The sequence below is a fragment of the Prionailurus viverrinus genome, chromosome A2 (assembly GCF_022837055.1).
Source record: "Prionailurus viverrinus isolate Anna chromosome A2, UM_Priviv_1.0, whole genome shotgun sequence".
NCBI classification, from domain to species: domain Eukaryota; kingdom Metazoa; phylum Chordata; class Mammalia; order Carnivora; family Felidae; genus Prionailurus; species Prionailurus viverrinus.
The window spans coordinates 1,441,101-1,458,003 of NC_062562.1; the positions used below are offsets into that span (position 1 = coordinate 1,441,101).

A 16,903-nucleotide genomic window follows, 5' to 3' on the forward strand; every position below is an offset into this window, starting at 1 on the left:
GACTTGCTCCTGGGGGCGGGGCCAGGCACGTGGGAGGGCGGGGTTGGCTCCTGGGGGTGGGGCCTACAGGTACCTGATGGGCCGGGACTGACTCCTGAAGGCGGTGGGGCAGGGCGGCTGGGGGCGCGGACTGGGTGGCCGGGACTGTCACGTCCCACGGGGTCCTAACTGTGTGCCATGTCCCGATACGCTGCCTGTGTCCACCTGGCTCTGTGGGACAGTTTCCTGTGGACTGTCGGCCTGATCCTGGCCGTACCATCCAGGAAAGACTTTAATGGTCTCCAATGTTTCCCTGTCTGCCCATGTGGCTGTATGTGACTATGGACGCCTGCCTCTCTTAGTCTCTGACGCGTTATGCCTGAGTGTCTAAATGACTATTGCTGTCTGGGTTTTCATGAGTCTGGCGGTGTTTGTCTGTCTACCTGATTCTACCCGTTTGGTCCATCTGTCTGGCACCAACTCTCAGCCTCCTGTCTCTGGCTCTTGCAACTTTTACTCTTCTAGGCCTGAATGTATCCCATGGTCCCTATTTGCTTGGCTCTCTTTTTTAAAAAATTGATATCCATATACTGTAAAACTCCCCTTTTTAAAACGTACAGTGAAGTGCTTTTCAGTATATTCAAAAAATTGTGCAACCATTGCCACTCTCTAATTCCAGAACATTCCATTGTCTCACCCCACCTGCCTGGCTCTTCCATAGTACTCTCTCTGGAATTATGTCTAGTGGTCTCTCCTATGACTGTGTGTCTGAATTTACCTGTGTCTGGTGGTCCCTGGCTATCTGTCTGCCCGATTTCTGATTTGGTCCTGTGTGACTAGCCAGCTGGGTCTGCCCTGTCTGGTTTTTCTTTCTTTCTTTCTTTCTTTCTTTCTTTCTTTCTTTCTTTCTTTCTTTCTTTCTTTCTTTTTCTTTCTCTTTTTCTTTCTTTTCTTTCTTTCTCTCTTTCTTTTTCTTTCTCTCTTTCTTTCTCTCTTTCTTTCTTTCTTTCTGGTCCCCGTCTCTCTAACTCTGGTGACATGGGCATATCTGTCTGGGTCTGAATGTATCTGTGTCTGACTGTACCCACAGGACTGTATCTCTGTGCCTGTGTCTGAAGGTTTCTCACCATCCCTCTGCATATCTGATTTCAGCTCTGGATCTCATGGTGCCAGGGGCTGGCGGGTGTTCTCGAAGCCCGTGCCCTTCCCTTGTTCCAGCGGGCAGGGCCTGCCTCCCCGACTGTGCACCCCTTCGCGACACCCGTCCGACTGTGCGTGTGACAAATAGCTGTGTGGCTGCCTGGCTTTCTGAGTGAATGGACGGCCAACTGGCTGATGTCGACCTCTGTGGCTGGCTGTGTGCTCGTCTCGTTGCCTGATCCTTTATCGTCCAGCTGTCCGTCTGGACACAGGACTGCTTGTCTCTCTGTTCTGACTGTCTGGCCTTCCGGCTGCCTGTCTGACACTGGCCGTCCAGGGCTCCCGGTCCCCTCTCCTGCGGCCCCTGCCCCCCTCCCCCCTGGAAAGACCCCGTTGCCCTCACGCACTCTCCCTCCTTCTCTTGGGGCAGGCTGCGCCTTTGTGAAGTTCTCCTCCCACACCGAGGCCCAGGCGGCCATCCACGCGCTGCACGGCAGCCAAACCATGCCGGTGAGTAGGACTGTCCCCGGGCCCTGGGGCGGGCAGGGGGGAGGGGGGAGGGGACAGGGACGGAAACGCTCGCGACCGTCGTCCCAGCCGTCCTCGGCCTCCGGCTGGTCCTCAGCGGGGCACAGGCGGAGGAGGAGCGCGTCTCTGATGGCGCCGTGGGCGGGTGCACGCACACGAGGGTGACTGCGCACGCGCGGGGCGTACGAGGACGCGAGCGTGCGAGTGAGTGTGGGGCTGCGCGTGGACTAGCGCGTGTGTGCCTGTTCACGTGTGTGCGAGGGGGAGAATACGTGGGTGTGCGCACATGCCCGTGGGTGTGAGTGCGTGTGTGTGTGCCTGGCACTGGGTGATTGTTAACGTGCACGTGAGCTGTGTGCGTGTGAGAAGATGTGCGGATGAGTGTGTGTGCTGGCACACGTGTAAGTGTGTCGAGTGGGTGTTTTTGTGCGAGTCGACGGTGCAGTACGTCCGTGGGTGGGGGCACGTGTGTGTGTTGAGTGGATGCGTGTGTATGTGTGAGTGTGCCTGGGGGGCGCGGGGGGGGTGCAGGGGCGTATGTGTGCATCTGCAGGTATATGTGAGGGCAAGTGTATGCGTGTGTGTGAGCGTGTAGGTCTGCGTGGGTGGCATTTGTGTGCATGTGTGTGGGTATGCGTGTGAGTATGCGCGTGTGTGTGTGTGTGTGTGTGTGTGAGCGTGTGTACGCATGTGGGTGTACAAGAGGGTGTCCTGGAGGGGCGAGATCCCGAGAGGTGGTTTGGCTTTGTCGAGGCCAGCAGGGGGACGTGTGGGGCGTGGGGGATGACGACACGGATGGGGGGGCAGCGGGGGAGCAGGGGGGTGGCTGGAGGGGCCGCGGTCCAAAGCTGAGGAGCACGGCTTCTTAGGGCGATGAGAGCCACGGAAAGTTTTGACAGGGGAGGGAAGGCCGTTTGGACACGTCCCCTGGGCCAGGGTGGGGATGGGCAGGGGGCAGGACTGGCGCAGGGAGAGGCCGGGGAGGACCAGCCGGGCTCTGGGAGTGGCCCTGCCCTCTAGGAAGCAGGCGCCGGGGGCCACCATCACTGTACGTGAATGTCCAAATCTGCCAGGGGACGACAGGCCTTCCGGAACCAACTCTGCTCTCAGCTGGTCTCCAAATGGGTGTGCGGGGGGCGCCTGGGGGGCTCAGTCGGTTAAGCATCCGACTCTTGATTTCGGCTCAGGTCGTGACCCCAGCGTTCGTGAGTTCGAGCCCCATGTGTGTGCTGTCAGCACAGAGCTGCTTGGGATTCTCTGTCCCCCTCTCTCTGCCCTTCCCCCACTCAGTCTCTCTGTCTCTCTCTCTCTCAAAATAAATAAGTAAACCCCAAAAAACTAGGTGTGAAGGGCAGGGCGGTGTCAGAGCTTCCGGTCCCTTGCTCTCTGGGTACTTGGGCATCAGTTTTAGTCCCTAGAGTGGCAGGATTCATTCAGGCTTTCTCCTGCAGGGAGCTGACCGGTGAGGAGGTGTCTCAGGGAGTGAGCTCGCCATCAAAGGGGGCAACCTCTCTGATGGTCGGTGTCTCACCTGTTCTCAGGTGTGAGTCAGTTATAGGTCCCCGTCGTTCCTCTCCAGCAGTCGGCCTCTCCACTTTTGAGAGCGTGGCTGATAGCCCGGGTCCTCTCCTGGGCCCCAGACACAACCCCCGGGGCCCAGAGGCCCCACCTGTGCGCACAGGCGGCCGCACGGTCAAGTGCGAGACCCGGGAAGCCGAGCTCTGAGCTGTTCTCGCCGCGACGGGCGTGTCCCGCGGCAGGCCCGTGGGCGGGATCGAGAGCGCCCGGCATCTACACCACGCACGGCCAAGGCCCTGAGCCGGCGTGGTTCCGGGAACCCAGAGTCCTGGCTACCTCCCTCCTTCTTTCCCTCCCTGCCCGCCACCGCCCCTGCAGGGTGCCTCCTCCAGCCTGGTGGTCAAGTTTGCCGACACGGACAAGGAGCGGACGCTCCGGCGCATGCAGCAGATGGTGGGCCAGCTGGGCATCCTGACGCCGTCCCTCACCCTGCCCTTCAGCCCCTACAGTGCCTACGCCCAGGCCGTGAGTGACCCCGGCAGACGCACTCTGTCTCCCAAGGCCACTCTGGGGGCTCAGCTCAGTCTCTCTCTCTCTCTGCGTTCTGTCGAGGGCCGCTGCCTCTCTGCTCCTCTTCCCGTCTCTTGCCCAGTCTGTCTGACTCGGGGTCCCATCCCGGCCACGGCCGAGTCCCCAGATCCAGGCTGATTCCTGAGCCCCAGCCCCAGCCGAGCCCTCCAGCCACGAACCGAGCCCCAGGCCCAAGTTGAACCCCCAACTCTGGACTGACACAAGCCCATGCTTAGCTCCAAGAGGAGCCTCTAAATCCAGGCTGACTCCCAACTGAGACCCGACCCTGGCTGACTTCAGTGTTGGGTGATCCCCGATCCCGGACCAAGCCCAAATTCCTGACTCAGCCCTGACCTGAAGACTGAACCCTGATCCTAGACTGACCCTCGATCCCAGGCTGAGCCCCGCCATTCCTAACTGAGGCCTGAGCTACGATAGCCAGGCTGACCGCTCCCCCACCCCCGCCAGTTACCAGAGGGCCAGGCCTCCCCCAGGGCGTCATGACCTCAGGGCAGGTGCCACCCCGACTGTGCACGCTGACTCCCTCTCCACCCCCAGCTCATGCAGCAGCAGACAACGGTCCTGTCCACGTCGGGCAGCTACCTGAGCCCTGGCGTGGCCTTCCCACCCTGCCACATTCAGCAGATCGGCGCCGTCAGCCTTAACGGGCTGCCTGCCACACCCATCGCCCCTGCCTCTGGTGAGAGTCCGCCAGGGGCCTGCGGATGGTGGGCAGGGCAGGGCGGGGCCGGGGCCAGGGCCAGGCTCAGGCTCCCCATCGCGCTCCTCTGCCCCACAGGACTGCACTCGCCCCCGCTGCTTGGTTCCACTGCCGTGCCCGGGCTCGTGGCTCCCATCACCAATGGCTTCGCAGGTGTCGTGCCCTTCCCTGGGGGGCACCCTGCCCTAGAGACCGTGTATGCCAATGGCCTCGTGCCCTACCCAGGTAACGTGAGTGGTTCCCCCAGGGGCCGAGGAGAGGGGGTGGGGCCGGGAAGGCATCTCCGGGACAAGCGCGAGTTCCTGTGCCCCCTGGTGCCTGGGAAACAGAGGCGGTCTCAGCTGGACGGATGTGAGCGGTGGGCACAGAGAAGGGGGCTGTAGCCGGGTGCGTAAACATGGGAACTTTATACCCAGGCATTTATGGGTGCAGATTCCAGTTTGGCGGCCCTAAATGGTTTCTGTGAGTCTCTGGGCCTCAGTTTGCTCACCCGGGAGATGGGGCAGATAACATCAGACATCTCATGAGGTTGCACGGACAGTGGAATCAGTATATCAAATGCTGAACGTGTCACCTGTACTGAGAACAGCAGCACCACCAATCTTAGTTATTAATCATTGCTGTTTAGGAAGACATCAGTAGCCTCATTCATTCATTCATTCATTCAGTATTAACCATGCCCTGAGCTAGGCTCGGCCCTGCCTTGAAGCAGGGGCCCCATCTTTCCCTTTCTTAGACCACAATCCCCAGGCAAGCATCTGCCAGTATCTGGCAGTCTCTGTGTTTCCACCATTGAGGAGAACTTATTTTTACTTTGAAATGATTGGAGCTCACGGGGAGTTTCAAAAATAGTACAGAGAGGTCCCGGAACCTCCAACCCAGTCCCCCACCCCCCACCCCCGCCCACCATGCTAACATCTTACATAACCGCCGCACATTGTTGAAACCAGGAAACTGACGTTGGTGGGATACGATGAACTCAGCAGGAGTTGGAGATCTTACTCAGAGGGTGCCACTTTGTACGTGCACTCGCTTGTTGTATGTGTGTTGGGGGGGGGCATTCTGTGCCATTTTATCACAGGTATAGATTTGGGTAACCACCACCACAATCAAGATACAAAACTTCTCCATCAATACAGAGGGATTGGTGCGTGTGACCCCTTTAGGGGCACACCCCACCACCACCCCGTCCTCTAGCAGCCTCTCTCCATTCGAGCAGAATCTTTTGCCTGAATTTCCCCCCCGGAGGCACCAGCTCTAGTGGTCTGGACAACTTCTCCCCTCCCCTTACCTCCACCATCGCCCCCGCCCTGGGGCAGTTGGGTGGTGGGTGGTCACAGCCACATGAGGGATCCAAGGGGTGTCTGATGAGTGACATGTGGGGGTGCGAGAGACGGAAAGGGATGGGGATGGGGGGGGTGATGGGGAGCAGAGGCCTGAAGTCCTGGAGAATCCAGAGAATAAAAGGGAAGAGGGAAAGGGTCCAGATGGGGACAGAGAGATGGGGGTGATGGTTAACCTGTCTGGAGTCCTGTTCGACTTCGCCATTACCTATCTGAGTGGCCCCGTGCCAGTTGCTTCACCTCGCTGAACCTCAGTTTTCCCACCTGTAAAATGGGGGCCACACCTGTAAAAGGTTAATGCTGAGGTGAGGCTGGGGCGGATGTTGCTCTCCTTTTGGCTCCGAAGTTTCGGGGGTAATTGGAAGATTTCTGCTGCCCCCGTCCCACTCAGTCCCTCCGTTTGCCCCGCAGCTCAGAGCCCGACCGTGGCCGAGACCCTCCATCCTGCCTTCTCCGGAGTCCAGCAGTACACAGGTACGGAGGGCAGTCCAGCCCAGTCCGGGCGTGGCCCCGCCCCTGGGCCCCGGCTTTCCCGCCTGGCCTAGCCACGCCCCTAGCCACACCCCGCCTCTGGCCCCGCCCCCCGGCGGTCGCCCTCTCTTTCGGCCTTCCCGCCTGCACCTAGCCACGCCTCCTACTTCTGGCTACTTCAGGTCTTGGCCCCGCCCCCTGCAGCTTCTGGTCCCGCCGCTTGGGTCCTGCCAGGGCCCCGCCCTCGGCCGTGGCCCTGCTGGTCAGGCTCTGGCCCCACCCACTCGGATCTTCGATGGCCTTGGCCCCTCCTTCAGGCCCGGCCTCGGCTGTGGCCACGCCCCCTCCCGCTAGGAGGCCTTGCCCCCACGCCGTCGAATCATGGCTCCGCCCCATTCTTCCCCGTGCCCTGGGCCCGCCCCCCCCGTCGTGGGCACGCCCCTCTCCGCTCCCAAGGCAACTGTGGCCCCACCCCATCGTGGCCCCGCCCCCGCCCGCCTCGAGCCGCCCCGCCCACCGGCCTTACACCTGCCTCCGCCCTGTGTCTCGCTCCCGGTCTCCGCAGCCATGTACCCCACCGCGGCCATCACGCCCATCGCGCACAGCGTCCCCCAGCCGCCGCCCCTCCTGCAGCAGCAGCAGCGAGAAGGTGAGGGGGCCGCGACCTCCCCCGGGCGCCAGCCCAGCCCTCTGACCGCCCCCTCCACCTCCAGGACCCCGAGACCTCAGGGAACCGCGGCTTTCTAAGAGTGCGGCCCGCGGGCCAGACAGACCCGGGTTCCTCTTCTGGAATGTGGGAACCGTGCTAGCTTCGACCCCCTAGGACTAGCGGTGACCCTCCTCCCACCCCACCCCCACCAGCCTTCCTCTGCAAGACGGGATGGATGGTTCTCTGAATTTCTGGAAGGGACACTCGTTTCGAGGTGGTGGGGGGCGGTGGTGATGGGGTATCTGGGGTGAGCTGAGGCCTCCCCAGCAAAGAGGAAGGAGGGAGGAGGTGGATTCTGGAGTCAGACAACCGGGGTTAAGATGCACCCAGTTCTGACTGTGACATCATAAGGAAAGCGCCTCGCTGCCCTCTGCCTCAGTTTCCTCACTTGCAGCGGGAGCAGCCATCCCCATCAAGAGGCGCTACTGGGAAGTAGACGGGGCCCGTCCTGACACAGAGTGTGGCTCAGCACCCCCAAGGCCCTTTCTCTTGTCATGCAGCTAGTGAGGGTGGGGGAGAGGTGACCAGCTAGAAAAGCCCCCAGACACTCCCATGGCCAGGGGAGTCCCGCAGACTGAGTTCTTTGAGGCCCTGCCCCATTTCTCCCTTGCCCTTGGCCTGTGAAAGGCGGGGAGGCATTGGCAGGGTCCAGGCGCTGAGCTTTGGAGGTGAGGCCTAGGCTGAGGGGTCCCCAGCTCTGCCCAGCAGCTGCTACCCGTTCCCAGGTTTTCTATCTCCAGGGGGCTCTGTGGTCAAAGTCACAGACAGCAGACAGGAGGATCTGGCAGTGCCTGCACCTCCGCTATGACTTTCAATAACCTTCCCCCCCCAACACTCCCCCCCCCCCCCCAGGGAGGGCCGGTGGGAGCTTCAGAGAGGGCCCAGGTGTCTCAGGTCTGATGGCTCGGACCTGGGTGTCTCCCTTCTCCAACTTCCCTCAACCCTGGGCCGAGGAGGTAAACGTTAGTTCAGATGCAGTCAAGCCGCGGGTTCTGGAGAGTCTGCCCAGCATGCAGACCCTCGCAATACAATCTACAAGGTTCCTGCTTGAATGGGGCCAGGATGCACCATTCAAAAGCTGTGTCCGTGACACAACAAAACAAAAGACAGAACCCTAAGAGAAATGATAGCACAGCGGTATGCATGTTAGCGGGCTTAAAAAAAATACAATAGAGGTGGCACCTTCTCTTGGAAAAGACCTCACGTTCGTTCACGCGTGGACATGGACACAGGAAGGGCTGCAGCTGTGAGGTGCCGTTAAGTGACAGAAAGAGGCTTGTCTGAAGTCAGAAGGGGAGTCGGATCCCCAGAGGGGGATGCGTGTGGCTCGCAACACGCTTGGGGGCCCGAGAAAGTGGTAGGTGTTGGAGCCACCTGTGTGTCGGGGGTGGGGGTGGGTGGGGGTGGGTGGGTGTGAACACTGTTTTCCCACGAGGTCCCACTCAGCTGGGTGCGGCTTCTGCATTCACCTCCCGCGTCGTGGACATGAGATAGCACACAAGCAAACGTGAAATTTGTGTTACGGTCAAAACCGTGCCACCCGCGTCAGTCGCGATGATCACGTTGGAACACGCTTGTATTTTAAAAACAAGCATGATTAGAACTCGGGTCCTAATCAGGAAGGAAGGGTTGGATGTGAATGTGTCATCTGGGATTTAACATTTGCCAGGGCGGGGAGTGCTCATTTCCGGGGTGAAGGGAATTCTGGTGGTTTGGGGATTCTCCCTTGGTGTGTGGGGGCTGTGGGGGGAGGGCATCTGTTGGTTTGGGATTAGGGGCAGGTTTGGAGAATGTTCGTGACTCCAGACAATGAAGGTTTTTTAATTGGATTATTATTTACAGATTCTACATGAGTCATGCATTGGGGATTATTTGGAGAGGGGATGGTTTGGAGAGGTGGCTGTGCCGTTAAAAAATTCTTTCCGGGTGGTGTAGTGTATCATTTTAAAATGACCTGGCGGTCTCGGGATATGTGGGTTCGGGGACTAGAGAATTTTCTTTTTTTTTTCTTTTACTTGATTTTACTTTTGTGTCGTCTGAGTTTCAAAGATGATTCAAGGTTTGGAGGATTAGCCAAAGTTTTGAAAAACATCTAAATATTTGGGGTTTGGGACCAGGAATTGGTTGTCGTACTGTATTCTGTGATCATCGGACTTGTAGGGGGAAAAATAAATGAACATTTTATTTTAAAACCAGTTTTAGATTTACAGAATTAGTGCAAAGCTAGTACAGGGTGTCCGTATACCCCCCCCCCCCAATTCATCTCATGTTGTAAACGGTCTGGAGTTTCAGGGGTTTTTCAGGGGGTTCAGGTTGTCTGGGATTTGGGGATTATCCAGGGTCTGGCATTGAGGGATTTGTCTCAGATTTGGGGGGAGGGACCGGCTGAATTTTGTAAATTATCCGGGGCCTGAGGGCCACCGGAGGTTCGCAGGCCCCAAGCGTGGGATGAGACAGGCAAACGTAGGCACACGCCGCGCCCCTCCCCGCCATCGCCACGCCCTCCCTCCTGACGTCACGGCGCCGTCCGCCAACAGCTGGAGATGCCGGATGTGGGCTCCGGTCCCGCGCCCCTCCCCCGGGGGGGTCCGCCTCCTCTCCTTGGGGGCTTTATGTCTTTCTCTCCCCCACCTGCAGGTCCCGAAGGCTGTAACCTGTTTATCTACCACCTCCCCCAGGAGTTTGGAGACACGGAGCTGACGCAGATGTTCCTGCCCTTCGGCAATATCATCTCCTCCAAGGTGTTTATGGATCGGGCCACCAACCAGAGCAAATGTTTTGGTGAGTCCCTGTTGCAGGCACACCCCCCCCCCCCGCCCCCGCCCGCCCCGTCCCCCACTCCGCTTGCCCAGGAACAGGGGCCAGGGAGGGCGTAGTCAGCCGTGAGACAAGGGTGATGCAAAGGGATCACATTTGTGAATTAGAGGCAGCACTTATGAAGCGCCTACGGTGTGCCAGGCCCCGTGCTGGGTGCGGATACGCGGCAGTGAAGGAAACCAACAAAGTTCCTGCCCTCGAAAGCTCGCAGCCCTGCTGCGCCGTCCAACAGAATATTCTCCACCGGCGGGAATGTTGCGCGTCTCTGCCACCCGAGCCTCAGCCACACATGGCTACCAGCCACCTTAAGTGTGGCAGTTCAACCAAAGAACGGAATGTTTAATTAAATCTAAATTTAAATAACCGCCTGTGGTCAGCGATGAGGGCGTTGAAAAGCACAGGTTTCTGGGAAGGAGCTGGAAATAAAGCGGGACACAGGCCAGGGGGCTATAGATGGAATGCAGAACGCCATCAGTAAGGAAACAGAAACTGATCTGCAGGGGGTGATGTTTCAACTGAGACCCAAATGAGGAGATTTTCCAGCCAAGGGATATGTGGGGTAGAGGGTTCCAGGGAACAGCACATGCAAAGGCCCTGGGGCAGGACCTGTCTGGCATGTTGGAGCAACAGCGAGGGGGAGACCCATGTGGCTGGAGCAGAGTGAGCAAGGGGAAGAGAGGGAGGAGGGGAGGGCAGGGAGGGGACGTCGTGCAAGGCCTTGGGAGGACTTCCTTGTCCCCGGACACAGGAAATTAAGGCTCAGAGAGCCACTCCAACTTGTCCAAGTTCACACAGCAGCAAAGAGACAGAACCTAAATTAGAACCAGTCTGTTTGACCCCAAACTCGGGACTCTTAATCCCACCCTGTGTTATTCAAAAGGCTAACTGTTGCCTATTAAGCACTTCCTGTATATACTCCGTGTCCAACCGTAAAATAGAAGACTTGCCCCCAGAGGTGCCTGGCTGGCTCAGAGGAGCTGCAGCCTGTGACTCTTGATCTCGGGGTTGTGAGTCCATGCCCCACGTCGGGTGGAGAGATTATGTAAAAATAAAAAATCTCCAAAAAAGAAAAAAGCAGCTTTGCCCCAATATCCTTGGAGGAAAGAGAGGCACAGAGTGGCCCAGCAGCCGCACCAGGAAGGACCCTCTGCCAGTGCCTAGGTCCCTCCTCTGCATCCTGCTTCCAGGAGGAAGACGGAAATGGGGGGGGGGGGCCCATTCAGTCCCTTTCCACAGTGAGGGGTCCTGTGCCTTCTCTGAGCCTTAGTTTCCTCATCCATATGATGGGGGACAGGTGTTAGTGGAGATGATAGATAAGACGTCACCCCTCCCCAACTCCTCATTCCCCCATGGCTCCCCATGGGCCTCAGCAAGACTGCTCAGCCCTGCCCCCAGCTCCGCCTGACCTCCCACCCGGCCTCCTACACGGAGCTCAGGGACCCCCACCTCCAAATGCTTGTGCACGCAGACCCTCGCCCCAGAGGGGCCCCCCAGCCCCTGTGGCCTCCACACCATCGAGGACCAAGAGGTGAGGGGGCCAGGAGTAGGGCAGGGTGGTCTGGGGGGTGGAAGTTTGAGGAACCCCAGGCTGGAATGTTTCTCATGGCCTCAGGGGAGACGGGGGTAGAGAGACTGCCAGAGACAAACACAGAGACAGAGAAAGAGGGATAAAAGGCAGAGGGAGGGAGAAAAAAGGACAGAGAGGAGAGACCCAGGACATTTGCAGACAGAGAGAGAGAGTCCCATGCACAGTCAGGACCCCAGAGGGATAGTGGTCTTGGAGGGGCCACTCGGTTAGCATCCGGGGTCTAGAGGGAGGCAAGCATTAGGACAGGGAGGGAGGGAGGGAGGATGCGGCCTCACCTGTCCCCCACCGCTGGTCGGGAAGTCTCAGCACAGCAGCCCCCAGGTAAGGAGCAAGCGTCCCATCCCCAGAAGCAAGTGCGGAGGGGGACAGGCCCAGGCCCGGGCTGCTGTGCGTGCCTGGCCAGCCCTCCCCGCCCCCCCCCCCCCCCCCCACCCCATCTGCCCCTGCCAGCGCACCCCCCGCCCCGCCCCCAGGACCCCAGGGAAGCCTGGGCTGCCGCCCTGGAGCCAGCAGAGGACGCCCACGTGGCCCACCATGGCGGCTCCGCCCCGGTCTCCACAGGCTTCGTGAGCTTTGACAACCCGGCCAGCGCGCAGACCGCCATCCAGGCCATGAACGGCTTCCAGATCGGCATGAAGAGACTCAAAGTGCAGCTGAAGCGGCCCAAAGACCCGGGACACCCCTACTGACCGCGCCCACAGCCGCCCGGAGGCTGCGGGCCTGGCCCAGGTGAGCCGCCAGGCGGCCCCACCCGCCCCCACCCCTGCCCCCCCCACCCCCCGTCTTGGCCAAACACCCCCTCGTTCTCCATGCCCTCCCCACCCCCCAGGGGGGATGCCGCTGGAGACCACAAGGAGCCCCCAGCTTGGGATGGTGGGGACAGAGCCAGAGAGTCACCCTCCAATCCCCCCTTTGATCCGGGCTGGGACAGAGGGTGGAACCGGGGTAGAAAGGGGGTTGGGGGATCCTTCCAGAAGGTTTTGAAGGATGAATAGAAGTTCACTTGAGAGGCCAGGTTTGGTCTGGGGTGGGGCATGCTGCGAGGGAGGGGCTTCTGTCCTGTCCTGTGACTCTCCCAGCTGGGCCCCTGTCCAAGTTCCTCATTTGGTGTCACCCGCGTTCAGTGAACTGGCGAAAAAGTGGAACGTTTGCCCCGCTCACCAGCATGCCCCCCCAAAGAGACCCCCCCCCCCAACAAATCCCCAAGAGTGTATTTTGCCACCAGAGAGAACAACTTTATCAACAACTAAGCACCTTCTTTGGGGGAATGAACAGTGAGCCTAAGGGGCCAGTAGGGAAACATAACTGACCACAGCCTTGATGAGCCTCATCTGTGAAATGGGTTCACGAAAGTCGCCTCCCCAGAAGCAGCAGGGAGGATCCGCTCGGGGACGCGGTGTTTTCCCAGCTGAGCCCAGGACCCGCCACCTGGAAAGCTCTTGATCATTTGTTTTGATTTTGTTTTTGTTTCGTTTTTAATCATGAGCGCCGTCATCATCAAAGCGCCGCGCCTGGGGTCTGGCGCGAAGTAGGTGCTCAGTTAGGGGCTGCGCATGCTTTTCAGACCCTGCCAAATCAGCACCCGCAGAGTCGAAGGTCACGGGATCAGACAACTAACAGGCGACCCATGCACTTTAACACCCTGGGACAGCAAATCCTTTCTGAGCACCTACTATGCGCTGGGCACTGTTTGGGGACAGCGCTCGGGGACACAGCTGTGAATGACCAGAAACGGGGCGGGGGTGGGGGGAGAACTGCCTTCGTGGCAGGGAGCAGGGGAGACAAGACGAGACAAGAACAAACACAACTGTTTGCCCCCGGGGGTTGCCAGATGAGGAAACGGCCTCGGTGGGCAGTCCTTTTCCAAGGCGGACCGCTGGCCTCTGAACCTGGAAATGGACTCTCTCTGAGCAGACAGGGGCCCTTGGGTTCCTGGAACCCAGCCTGGCCAGGGCAAGGGGGCGGGCGGGGGGGCGATGTCGTCGGCCTGCATGCCCCCCCATCACCGCACCCTAACGCCCCTCCCTTCTCCGCCAGGTGAGGGGCCTTCCCACCCCAGGAGGGCCTCCCGCTTCCAACCGACCCCGGACTTTTCCGTAAATTACAACCAAGTTTGGACACCAGCCCCACCCCCTCCCGTCTCCCCTGCCCCCCCCCCCCGCCCGCTCCCTAATGTGAAACACTACTGCGGGCCACACGGAGTGGGAAGGGGGCTTCGTGGTCCGCCCCAGCTGGGGAGGGGGGCTCCTGAGTTGGGGGCCGAGGGCTTCACTGCCCCCACCCTTGGTGGCTTCCCCAAAATAAATCACAACTTTTCCTATATATATATATATGCATATATATATAGAGCTATAGACAGTATATATATTTTTTGAGTATAGATCATGGGACCAAACTTTTCCGACTTCCTTCCATCCAAGAGAAGGTGACCCTGGCCCGGTCACTCAGCAGGGACATAAGAAGGGCTGAGGATGACCGGGCAGCCCAGTGTGTCCCCACCTCCCGCTGTCATGTCAGACCAGGGCACGGAGAAGCACTGGGAATCATCAGCCAACGCGATATACCTCCAGGACATTGGGCCCCTGCCACCGACGTTCTCGCAGGCCCTTGGGCTCGGCCAGCTCGAGTGTCCCTGGTCTTAGCTGCAGCTTCTGGAACCCCTACCCCCTCCCTCACCCCAGGGCCCTGCCTTCCCCGACGTAGGCAAAGAAGAGACCCCCCCCCCCGGCCTCCCACCCCCACCCCCGTCATAGCCTTACTCATGTGACCAATGGCCCTTAGCTTTCCGTCAGGGGCAGACAGGGTCGGGGGAGCCCCCCTGCCCCTCGCGCCCCCTCCCAAGGGCAGGCAGCCGCCCTCCCTGCCTTCGGATCACCAGCCTGGAGTTCACGATCTCATGACCAAGATCGCCACGCGCGTTGGACAAACCCAACCCGCTCTGGCCCAGCACCCCTTTACCAGAGATACCTCCACAAATAATTTTTTTTTTTTTGAATTTTGGTCTTTCTGGGAAGATACAAAGAAGAAAAGAGAAAAAAAATGGGGAAAAAAAATCAGACAACAGTGGATTTTTGTTTCCTAGTTGGGGCGGGGAGGGAGGTCTTGTGGGGCGCCTCTGTATAGCTACTCAAACCGCGAAAACCCATCTTGAAGCACAGAGTCAAGTTCGTTGGACGTCCAGTGGGGCCTCTTGCCAAATGAGGCACCAGAGAACTTCATAAGCTCAAGAAAAAAAAAAAATTTGTAAAGAAAAAACAGCCTTCCCTTTCGTTTCTACCAAAATGTGTTGACTGACCCAGAAAAAAAAAAAAAAAAAGAAAAAAAAAAAAACCACATAGCAAAAAAAAAAAAAAAAAAAAAAAGGAAAAGAAAAAAAAAAAATCTTATGACCAACTTGTTTCGATATTCCAGAGTTTGATAATTGTTCCGAGACACTCTAGCGTGCCTGTGTCCTGTGCGTCTGCGTGTGCAAGCGTGTGCTCAGGGGCCGCGAGGGGGCCTCGTCCGCGTCCCCGGCACCTGCCCAGCCCCGGCCAGGCCTGCTTGGGAGAGCGTGCTGGCGTGCAGTGGCGTTGTGTCCTTCTGGTCCATGTTTACTGGCTGTAAATACCAGTTTTATACTCCACATCGAAGACCTACGTGATTTGTACGATGTACTTTATTTCTGCTACGAGTAATTTCATGAAGTTTCAACTTGCAAACCGACTTTTGGAGACAAATCGCCACACACACACACACACACACACACACACACACACACACAGAAAAGGAAGACAAGAAAGGAACTTACAGGGAACTTTGGGTGGACTGGGTTTGCATTTCTGGCTGGAGAGGTCCTTGGCACTGTGGTGTGTTTCAGGTGAGAAGCTGCAACCATCATCTTAATGTCCAAACGCCTCTCTTTGGTCTGGAGAAACTGAAAGTTTATTTAATAAAAGTTTTACTTGCTAAAGCACCGGGTCCTCCCTGATATTCCCTCTCGTCCACAAAAGCCCGCGTGCGTCTGGCCCCAGCGAGTTTCCCCGGGGCCAGAGAAAAACCCAGCTTTCAAGGGAGGGGATGCGGGAGGAGATACTCCGAGAAGGGAGGTCTGCAGAATCCATCTGATTCTTCCAGAAGTTGAGGAAATGGAACCTTTCCTCCTCCAGGGGATCAGGTGCCTGTGTTCGTGGGTTCCCGCGCCCATTCGTTCTGCAAACACTGAGCACCTACTGTGTGCCCGTCCCTGTCCTGGCCACCAGGGCTGCCGCAGTAGCAGACCGGAGACCCGGTGGCTCTGGTTTCTGCCCTCGTGGAGGTGGCCCAGCGGAGGAGAGAGACGCTACACAACATGCATTTTCTTTAAACGGAAGTAAAATCTGGGCACCTGGGTGGCTCAGTCGGTTGAGCGCCCGACTCTTGGTTTCAACCCAGGTCGTGATCTCATCAAGCCCCGCGTCAGGCTCTGCACTGGCAGCATCGAGACTGCTTGGAATTCCCTCTCTCTCTCTCTCTCTCTCTCTCTTTCTCTCTCTCTCTGCCCCTCCCCTTCTCACTCTCGCTCAAAATAACTAAATAAACTTAAAAAATAAAATAAATTGAAGTAGAATGTATGGAACATAAAACCCACCATTTTTCCTATTTTAAAGTAAGTTTACAACCCGGCATTAAGTACATTCACAAGGTTGTGCGGCCATGACCTCTAATACCAAGACATTCTGACCTGCGGAAGCAACCCCATTAACAGTCACCGCCCCCCCCCCAAGCCCCTGGTTCCCACGAGCCCCCTTCCCGTCCGTGGATGAGCCTGTTGTGGACATTTCACAAACGTGGACTCACACCCCGCGTGGCCTCTCGTGTCCGGCTCTCTCCCTGAGCGTCGTGTGTTCAGGGACCGTCCGTGGGGCGGCGGGTGTGGGCGCCTCGCTCCTGCGCGCGGCCGAGGAATGTGCGCGTGCGCGGGGGACACGGTCGTCTGTGGGCGTGCGCGTGCGCAGTGGACACAGCTGAGTGTCGCGCGCGTGCGCAGCGGACACGGTCAGCTGTGGACGTGCGCGTGCGCGGTGGACGCGCGTCGCCATTGGTCCGTCGGAGGCCTGGGGTGTCGCCACCTCTTGGCCATCGTGAATCGCGCCGCTATGAATACTCGCGCGTGTGCGGGGAAGCTCCTGCTTGAGTCCCCTTGGGTACAGCGCGGGGACCTGCTGGGTCGCTGGGTGTCGAGGTCTCCGAGGCGGCCCCGCCAGCCTGGCCCGGGGCTCCGCCTTCTCTGCACCCTCGCCCGCGCCAGTTGCGCGGTAGAGACAAATCCTGCAACTGGACCGAAGCAGCCGAGGACTCAGTGGTGTTCCGGAGGTGAGGCCTGAAGGAGGGGCCTGCCGCGCTCCTGGGGAGGCCTCCCTCGCTGGGGGGACGCCAGGCTCCGGGACAGGGTCTGGCTGGGCGGGGGCGTGAATAGTGGAGACGACCACCCCCCAGCTGATGCCCCCACCAATGAGGCACTTAAGAGCCTGCCAGGCACCTGGAAGTAGCCTTGTCTT

General features: G+C 58.8%; 1 protein-coding gene across 16 annotated transcripts in view; it reads left to right on the top strand.

Moving 5' to 3' along the window:
- The window catches only part of CELF5 (CUGBP Elav-like family member 5), a 48,032-nt gene extending 32,696 nt beyond the window's left edge, over positions 1-15,336 (top strand). For 2 of the 16 annotated variants that reach the window (XM_047850061.1, XM_047850062.1), the window contains 8 exons: positions 1,550-1,629; positions 3,544-3,690; positions 4,294-4,435; positions 4,535-4,681; positions 6,211-6,303; positions 6,836-6,919; positions 9,617-9,760; positions 11,946-15,336. In XM_047850061.1, the coding sequence (XP_047706017.1) occupies positions 1,550-1,629; positions 3,544-3,690; positions 4,294-4,435; positions 4,535-4,681; positions 6,211-6,303; positions 6,836-6,919; positions 9,617-9,760; positions 11,946-12,073 (965 nt within the window). In that variant the 3' untranslated portion in view covers positions 12,074-15,336. The remainder of the gene's footprint in view (positions 1-1,549; positions 1,630-3,543; positions 3,691-4,293; positions 4,436-4,534; positions 4,682-6,210; positions 6,304-6,835; positions 6,920-9,616; positions 9,761-11,945) is intronic. The other 14 variants (XM_047850064.1, XM_047850065.1, XM_047850067.1 and 11 more) reach the window with 8 other exon arrangements.
- The last annotated feature ends 1,567 nt before the right edge of the window (positions 15,337-16,903 follow it).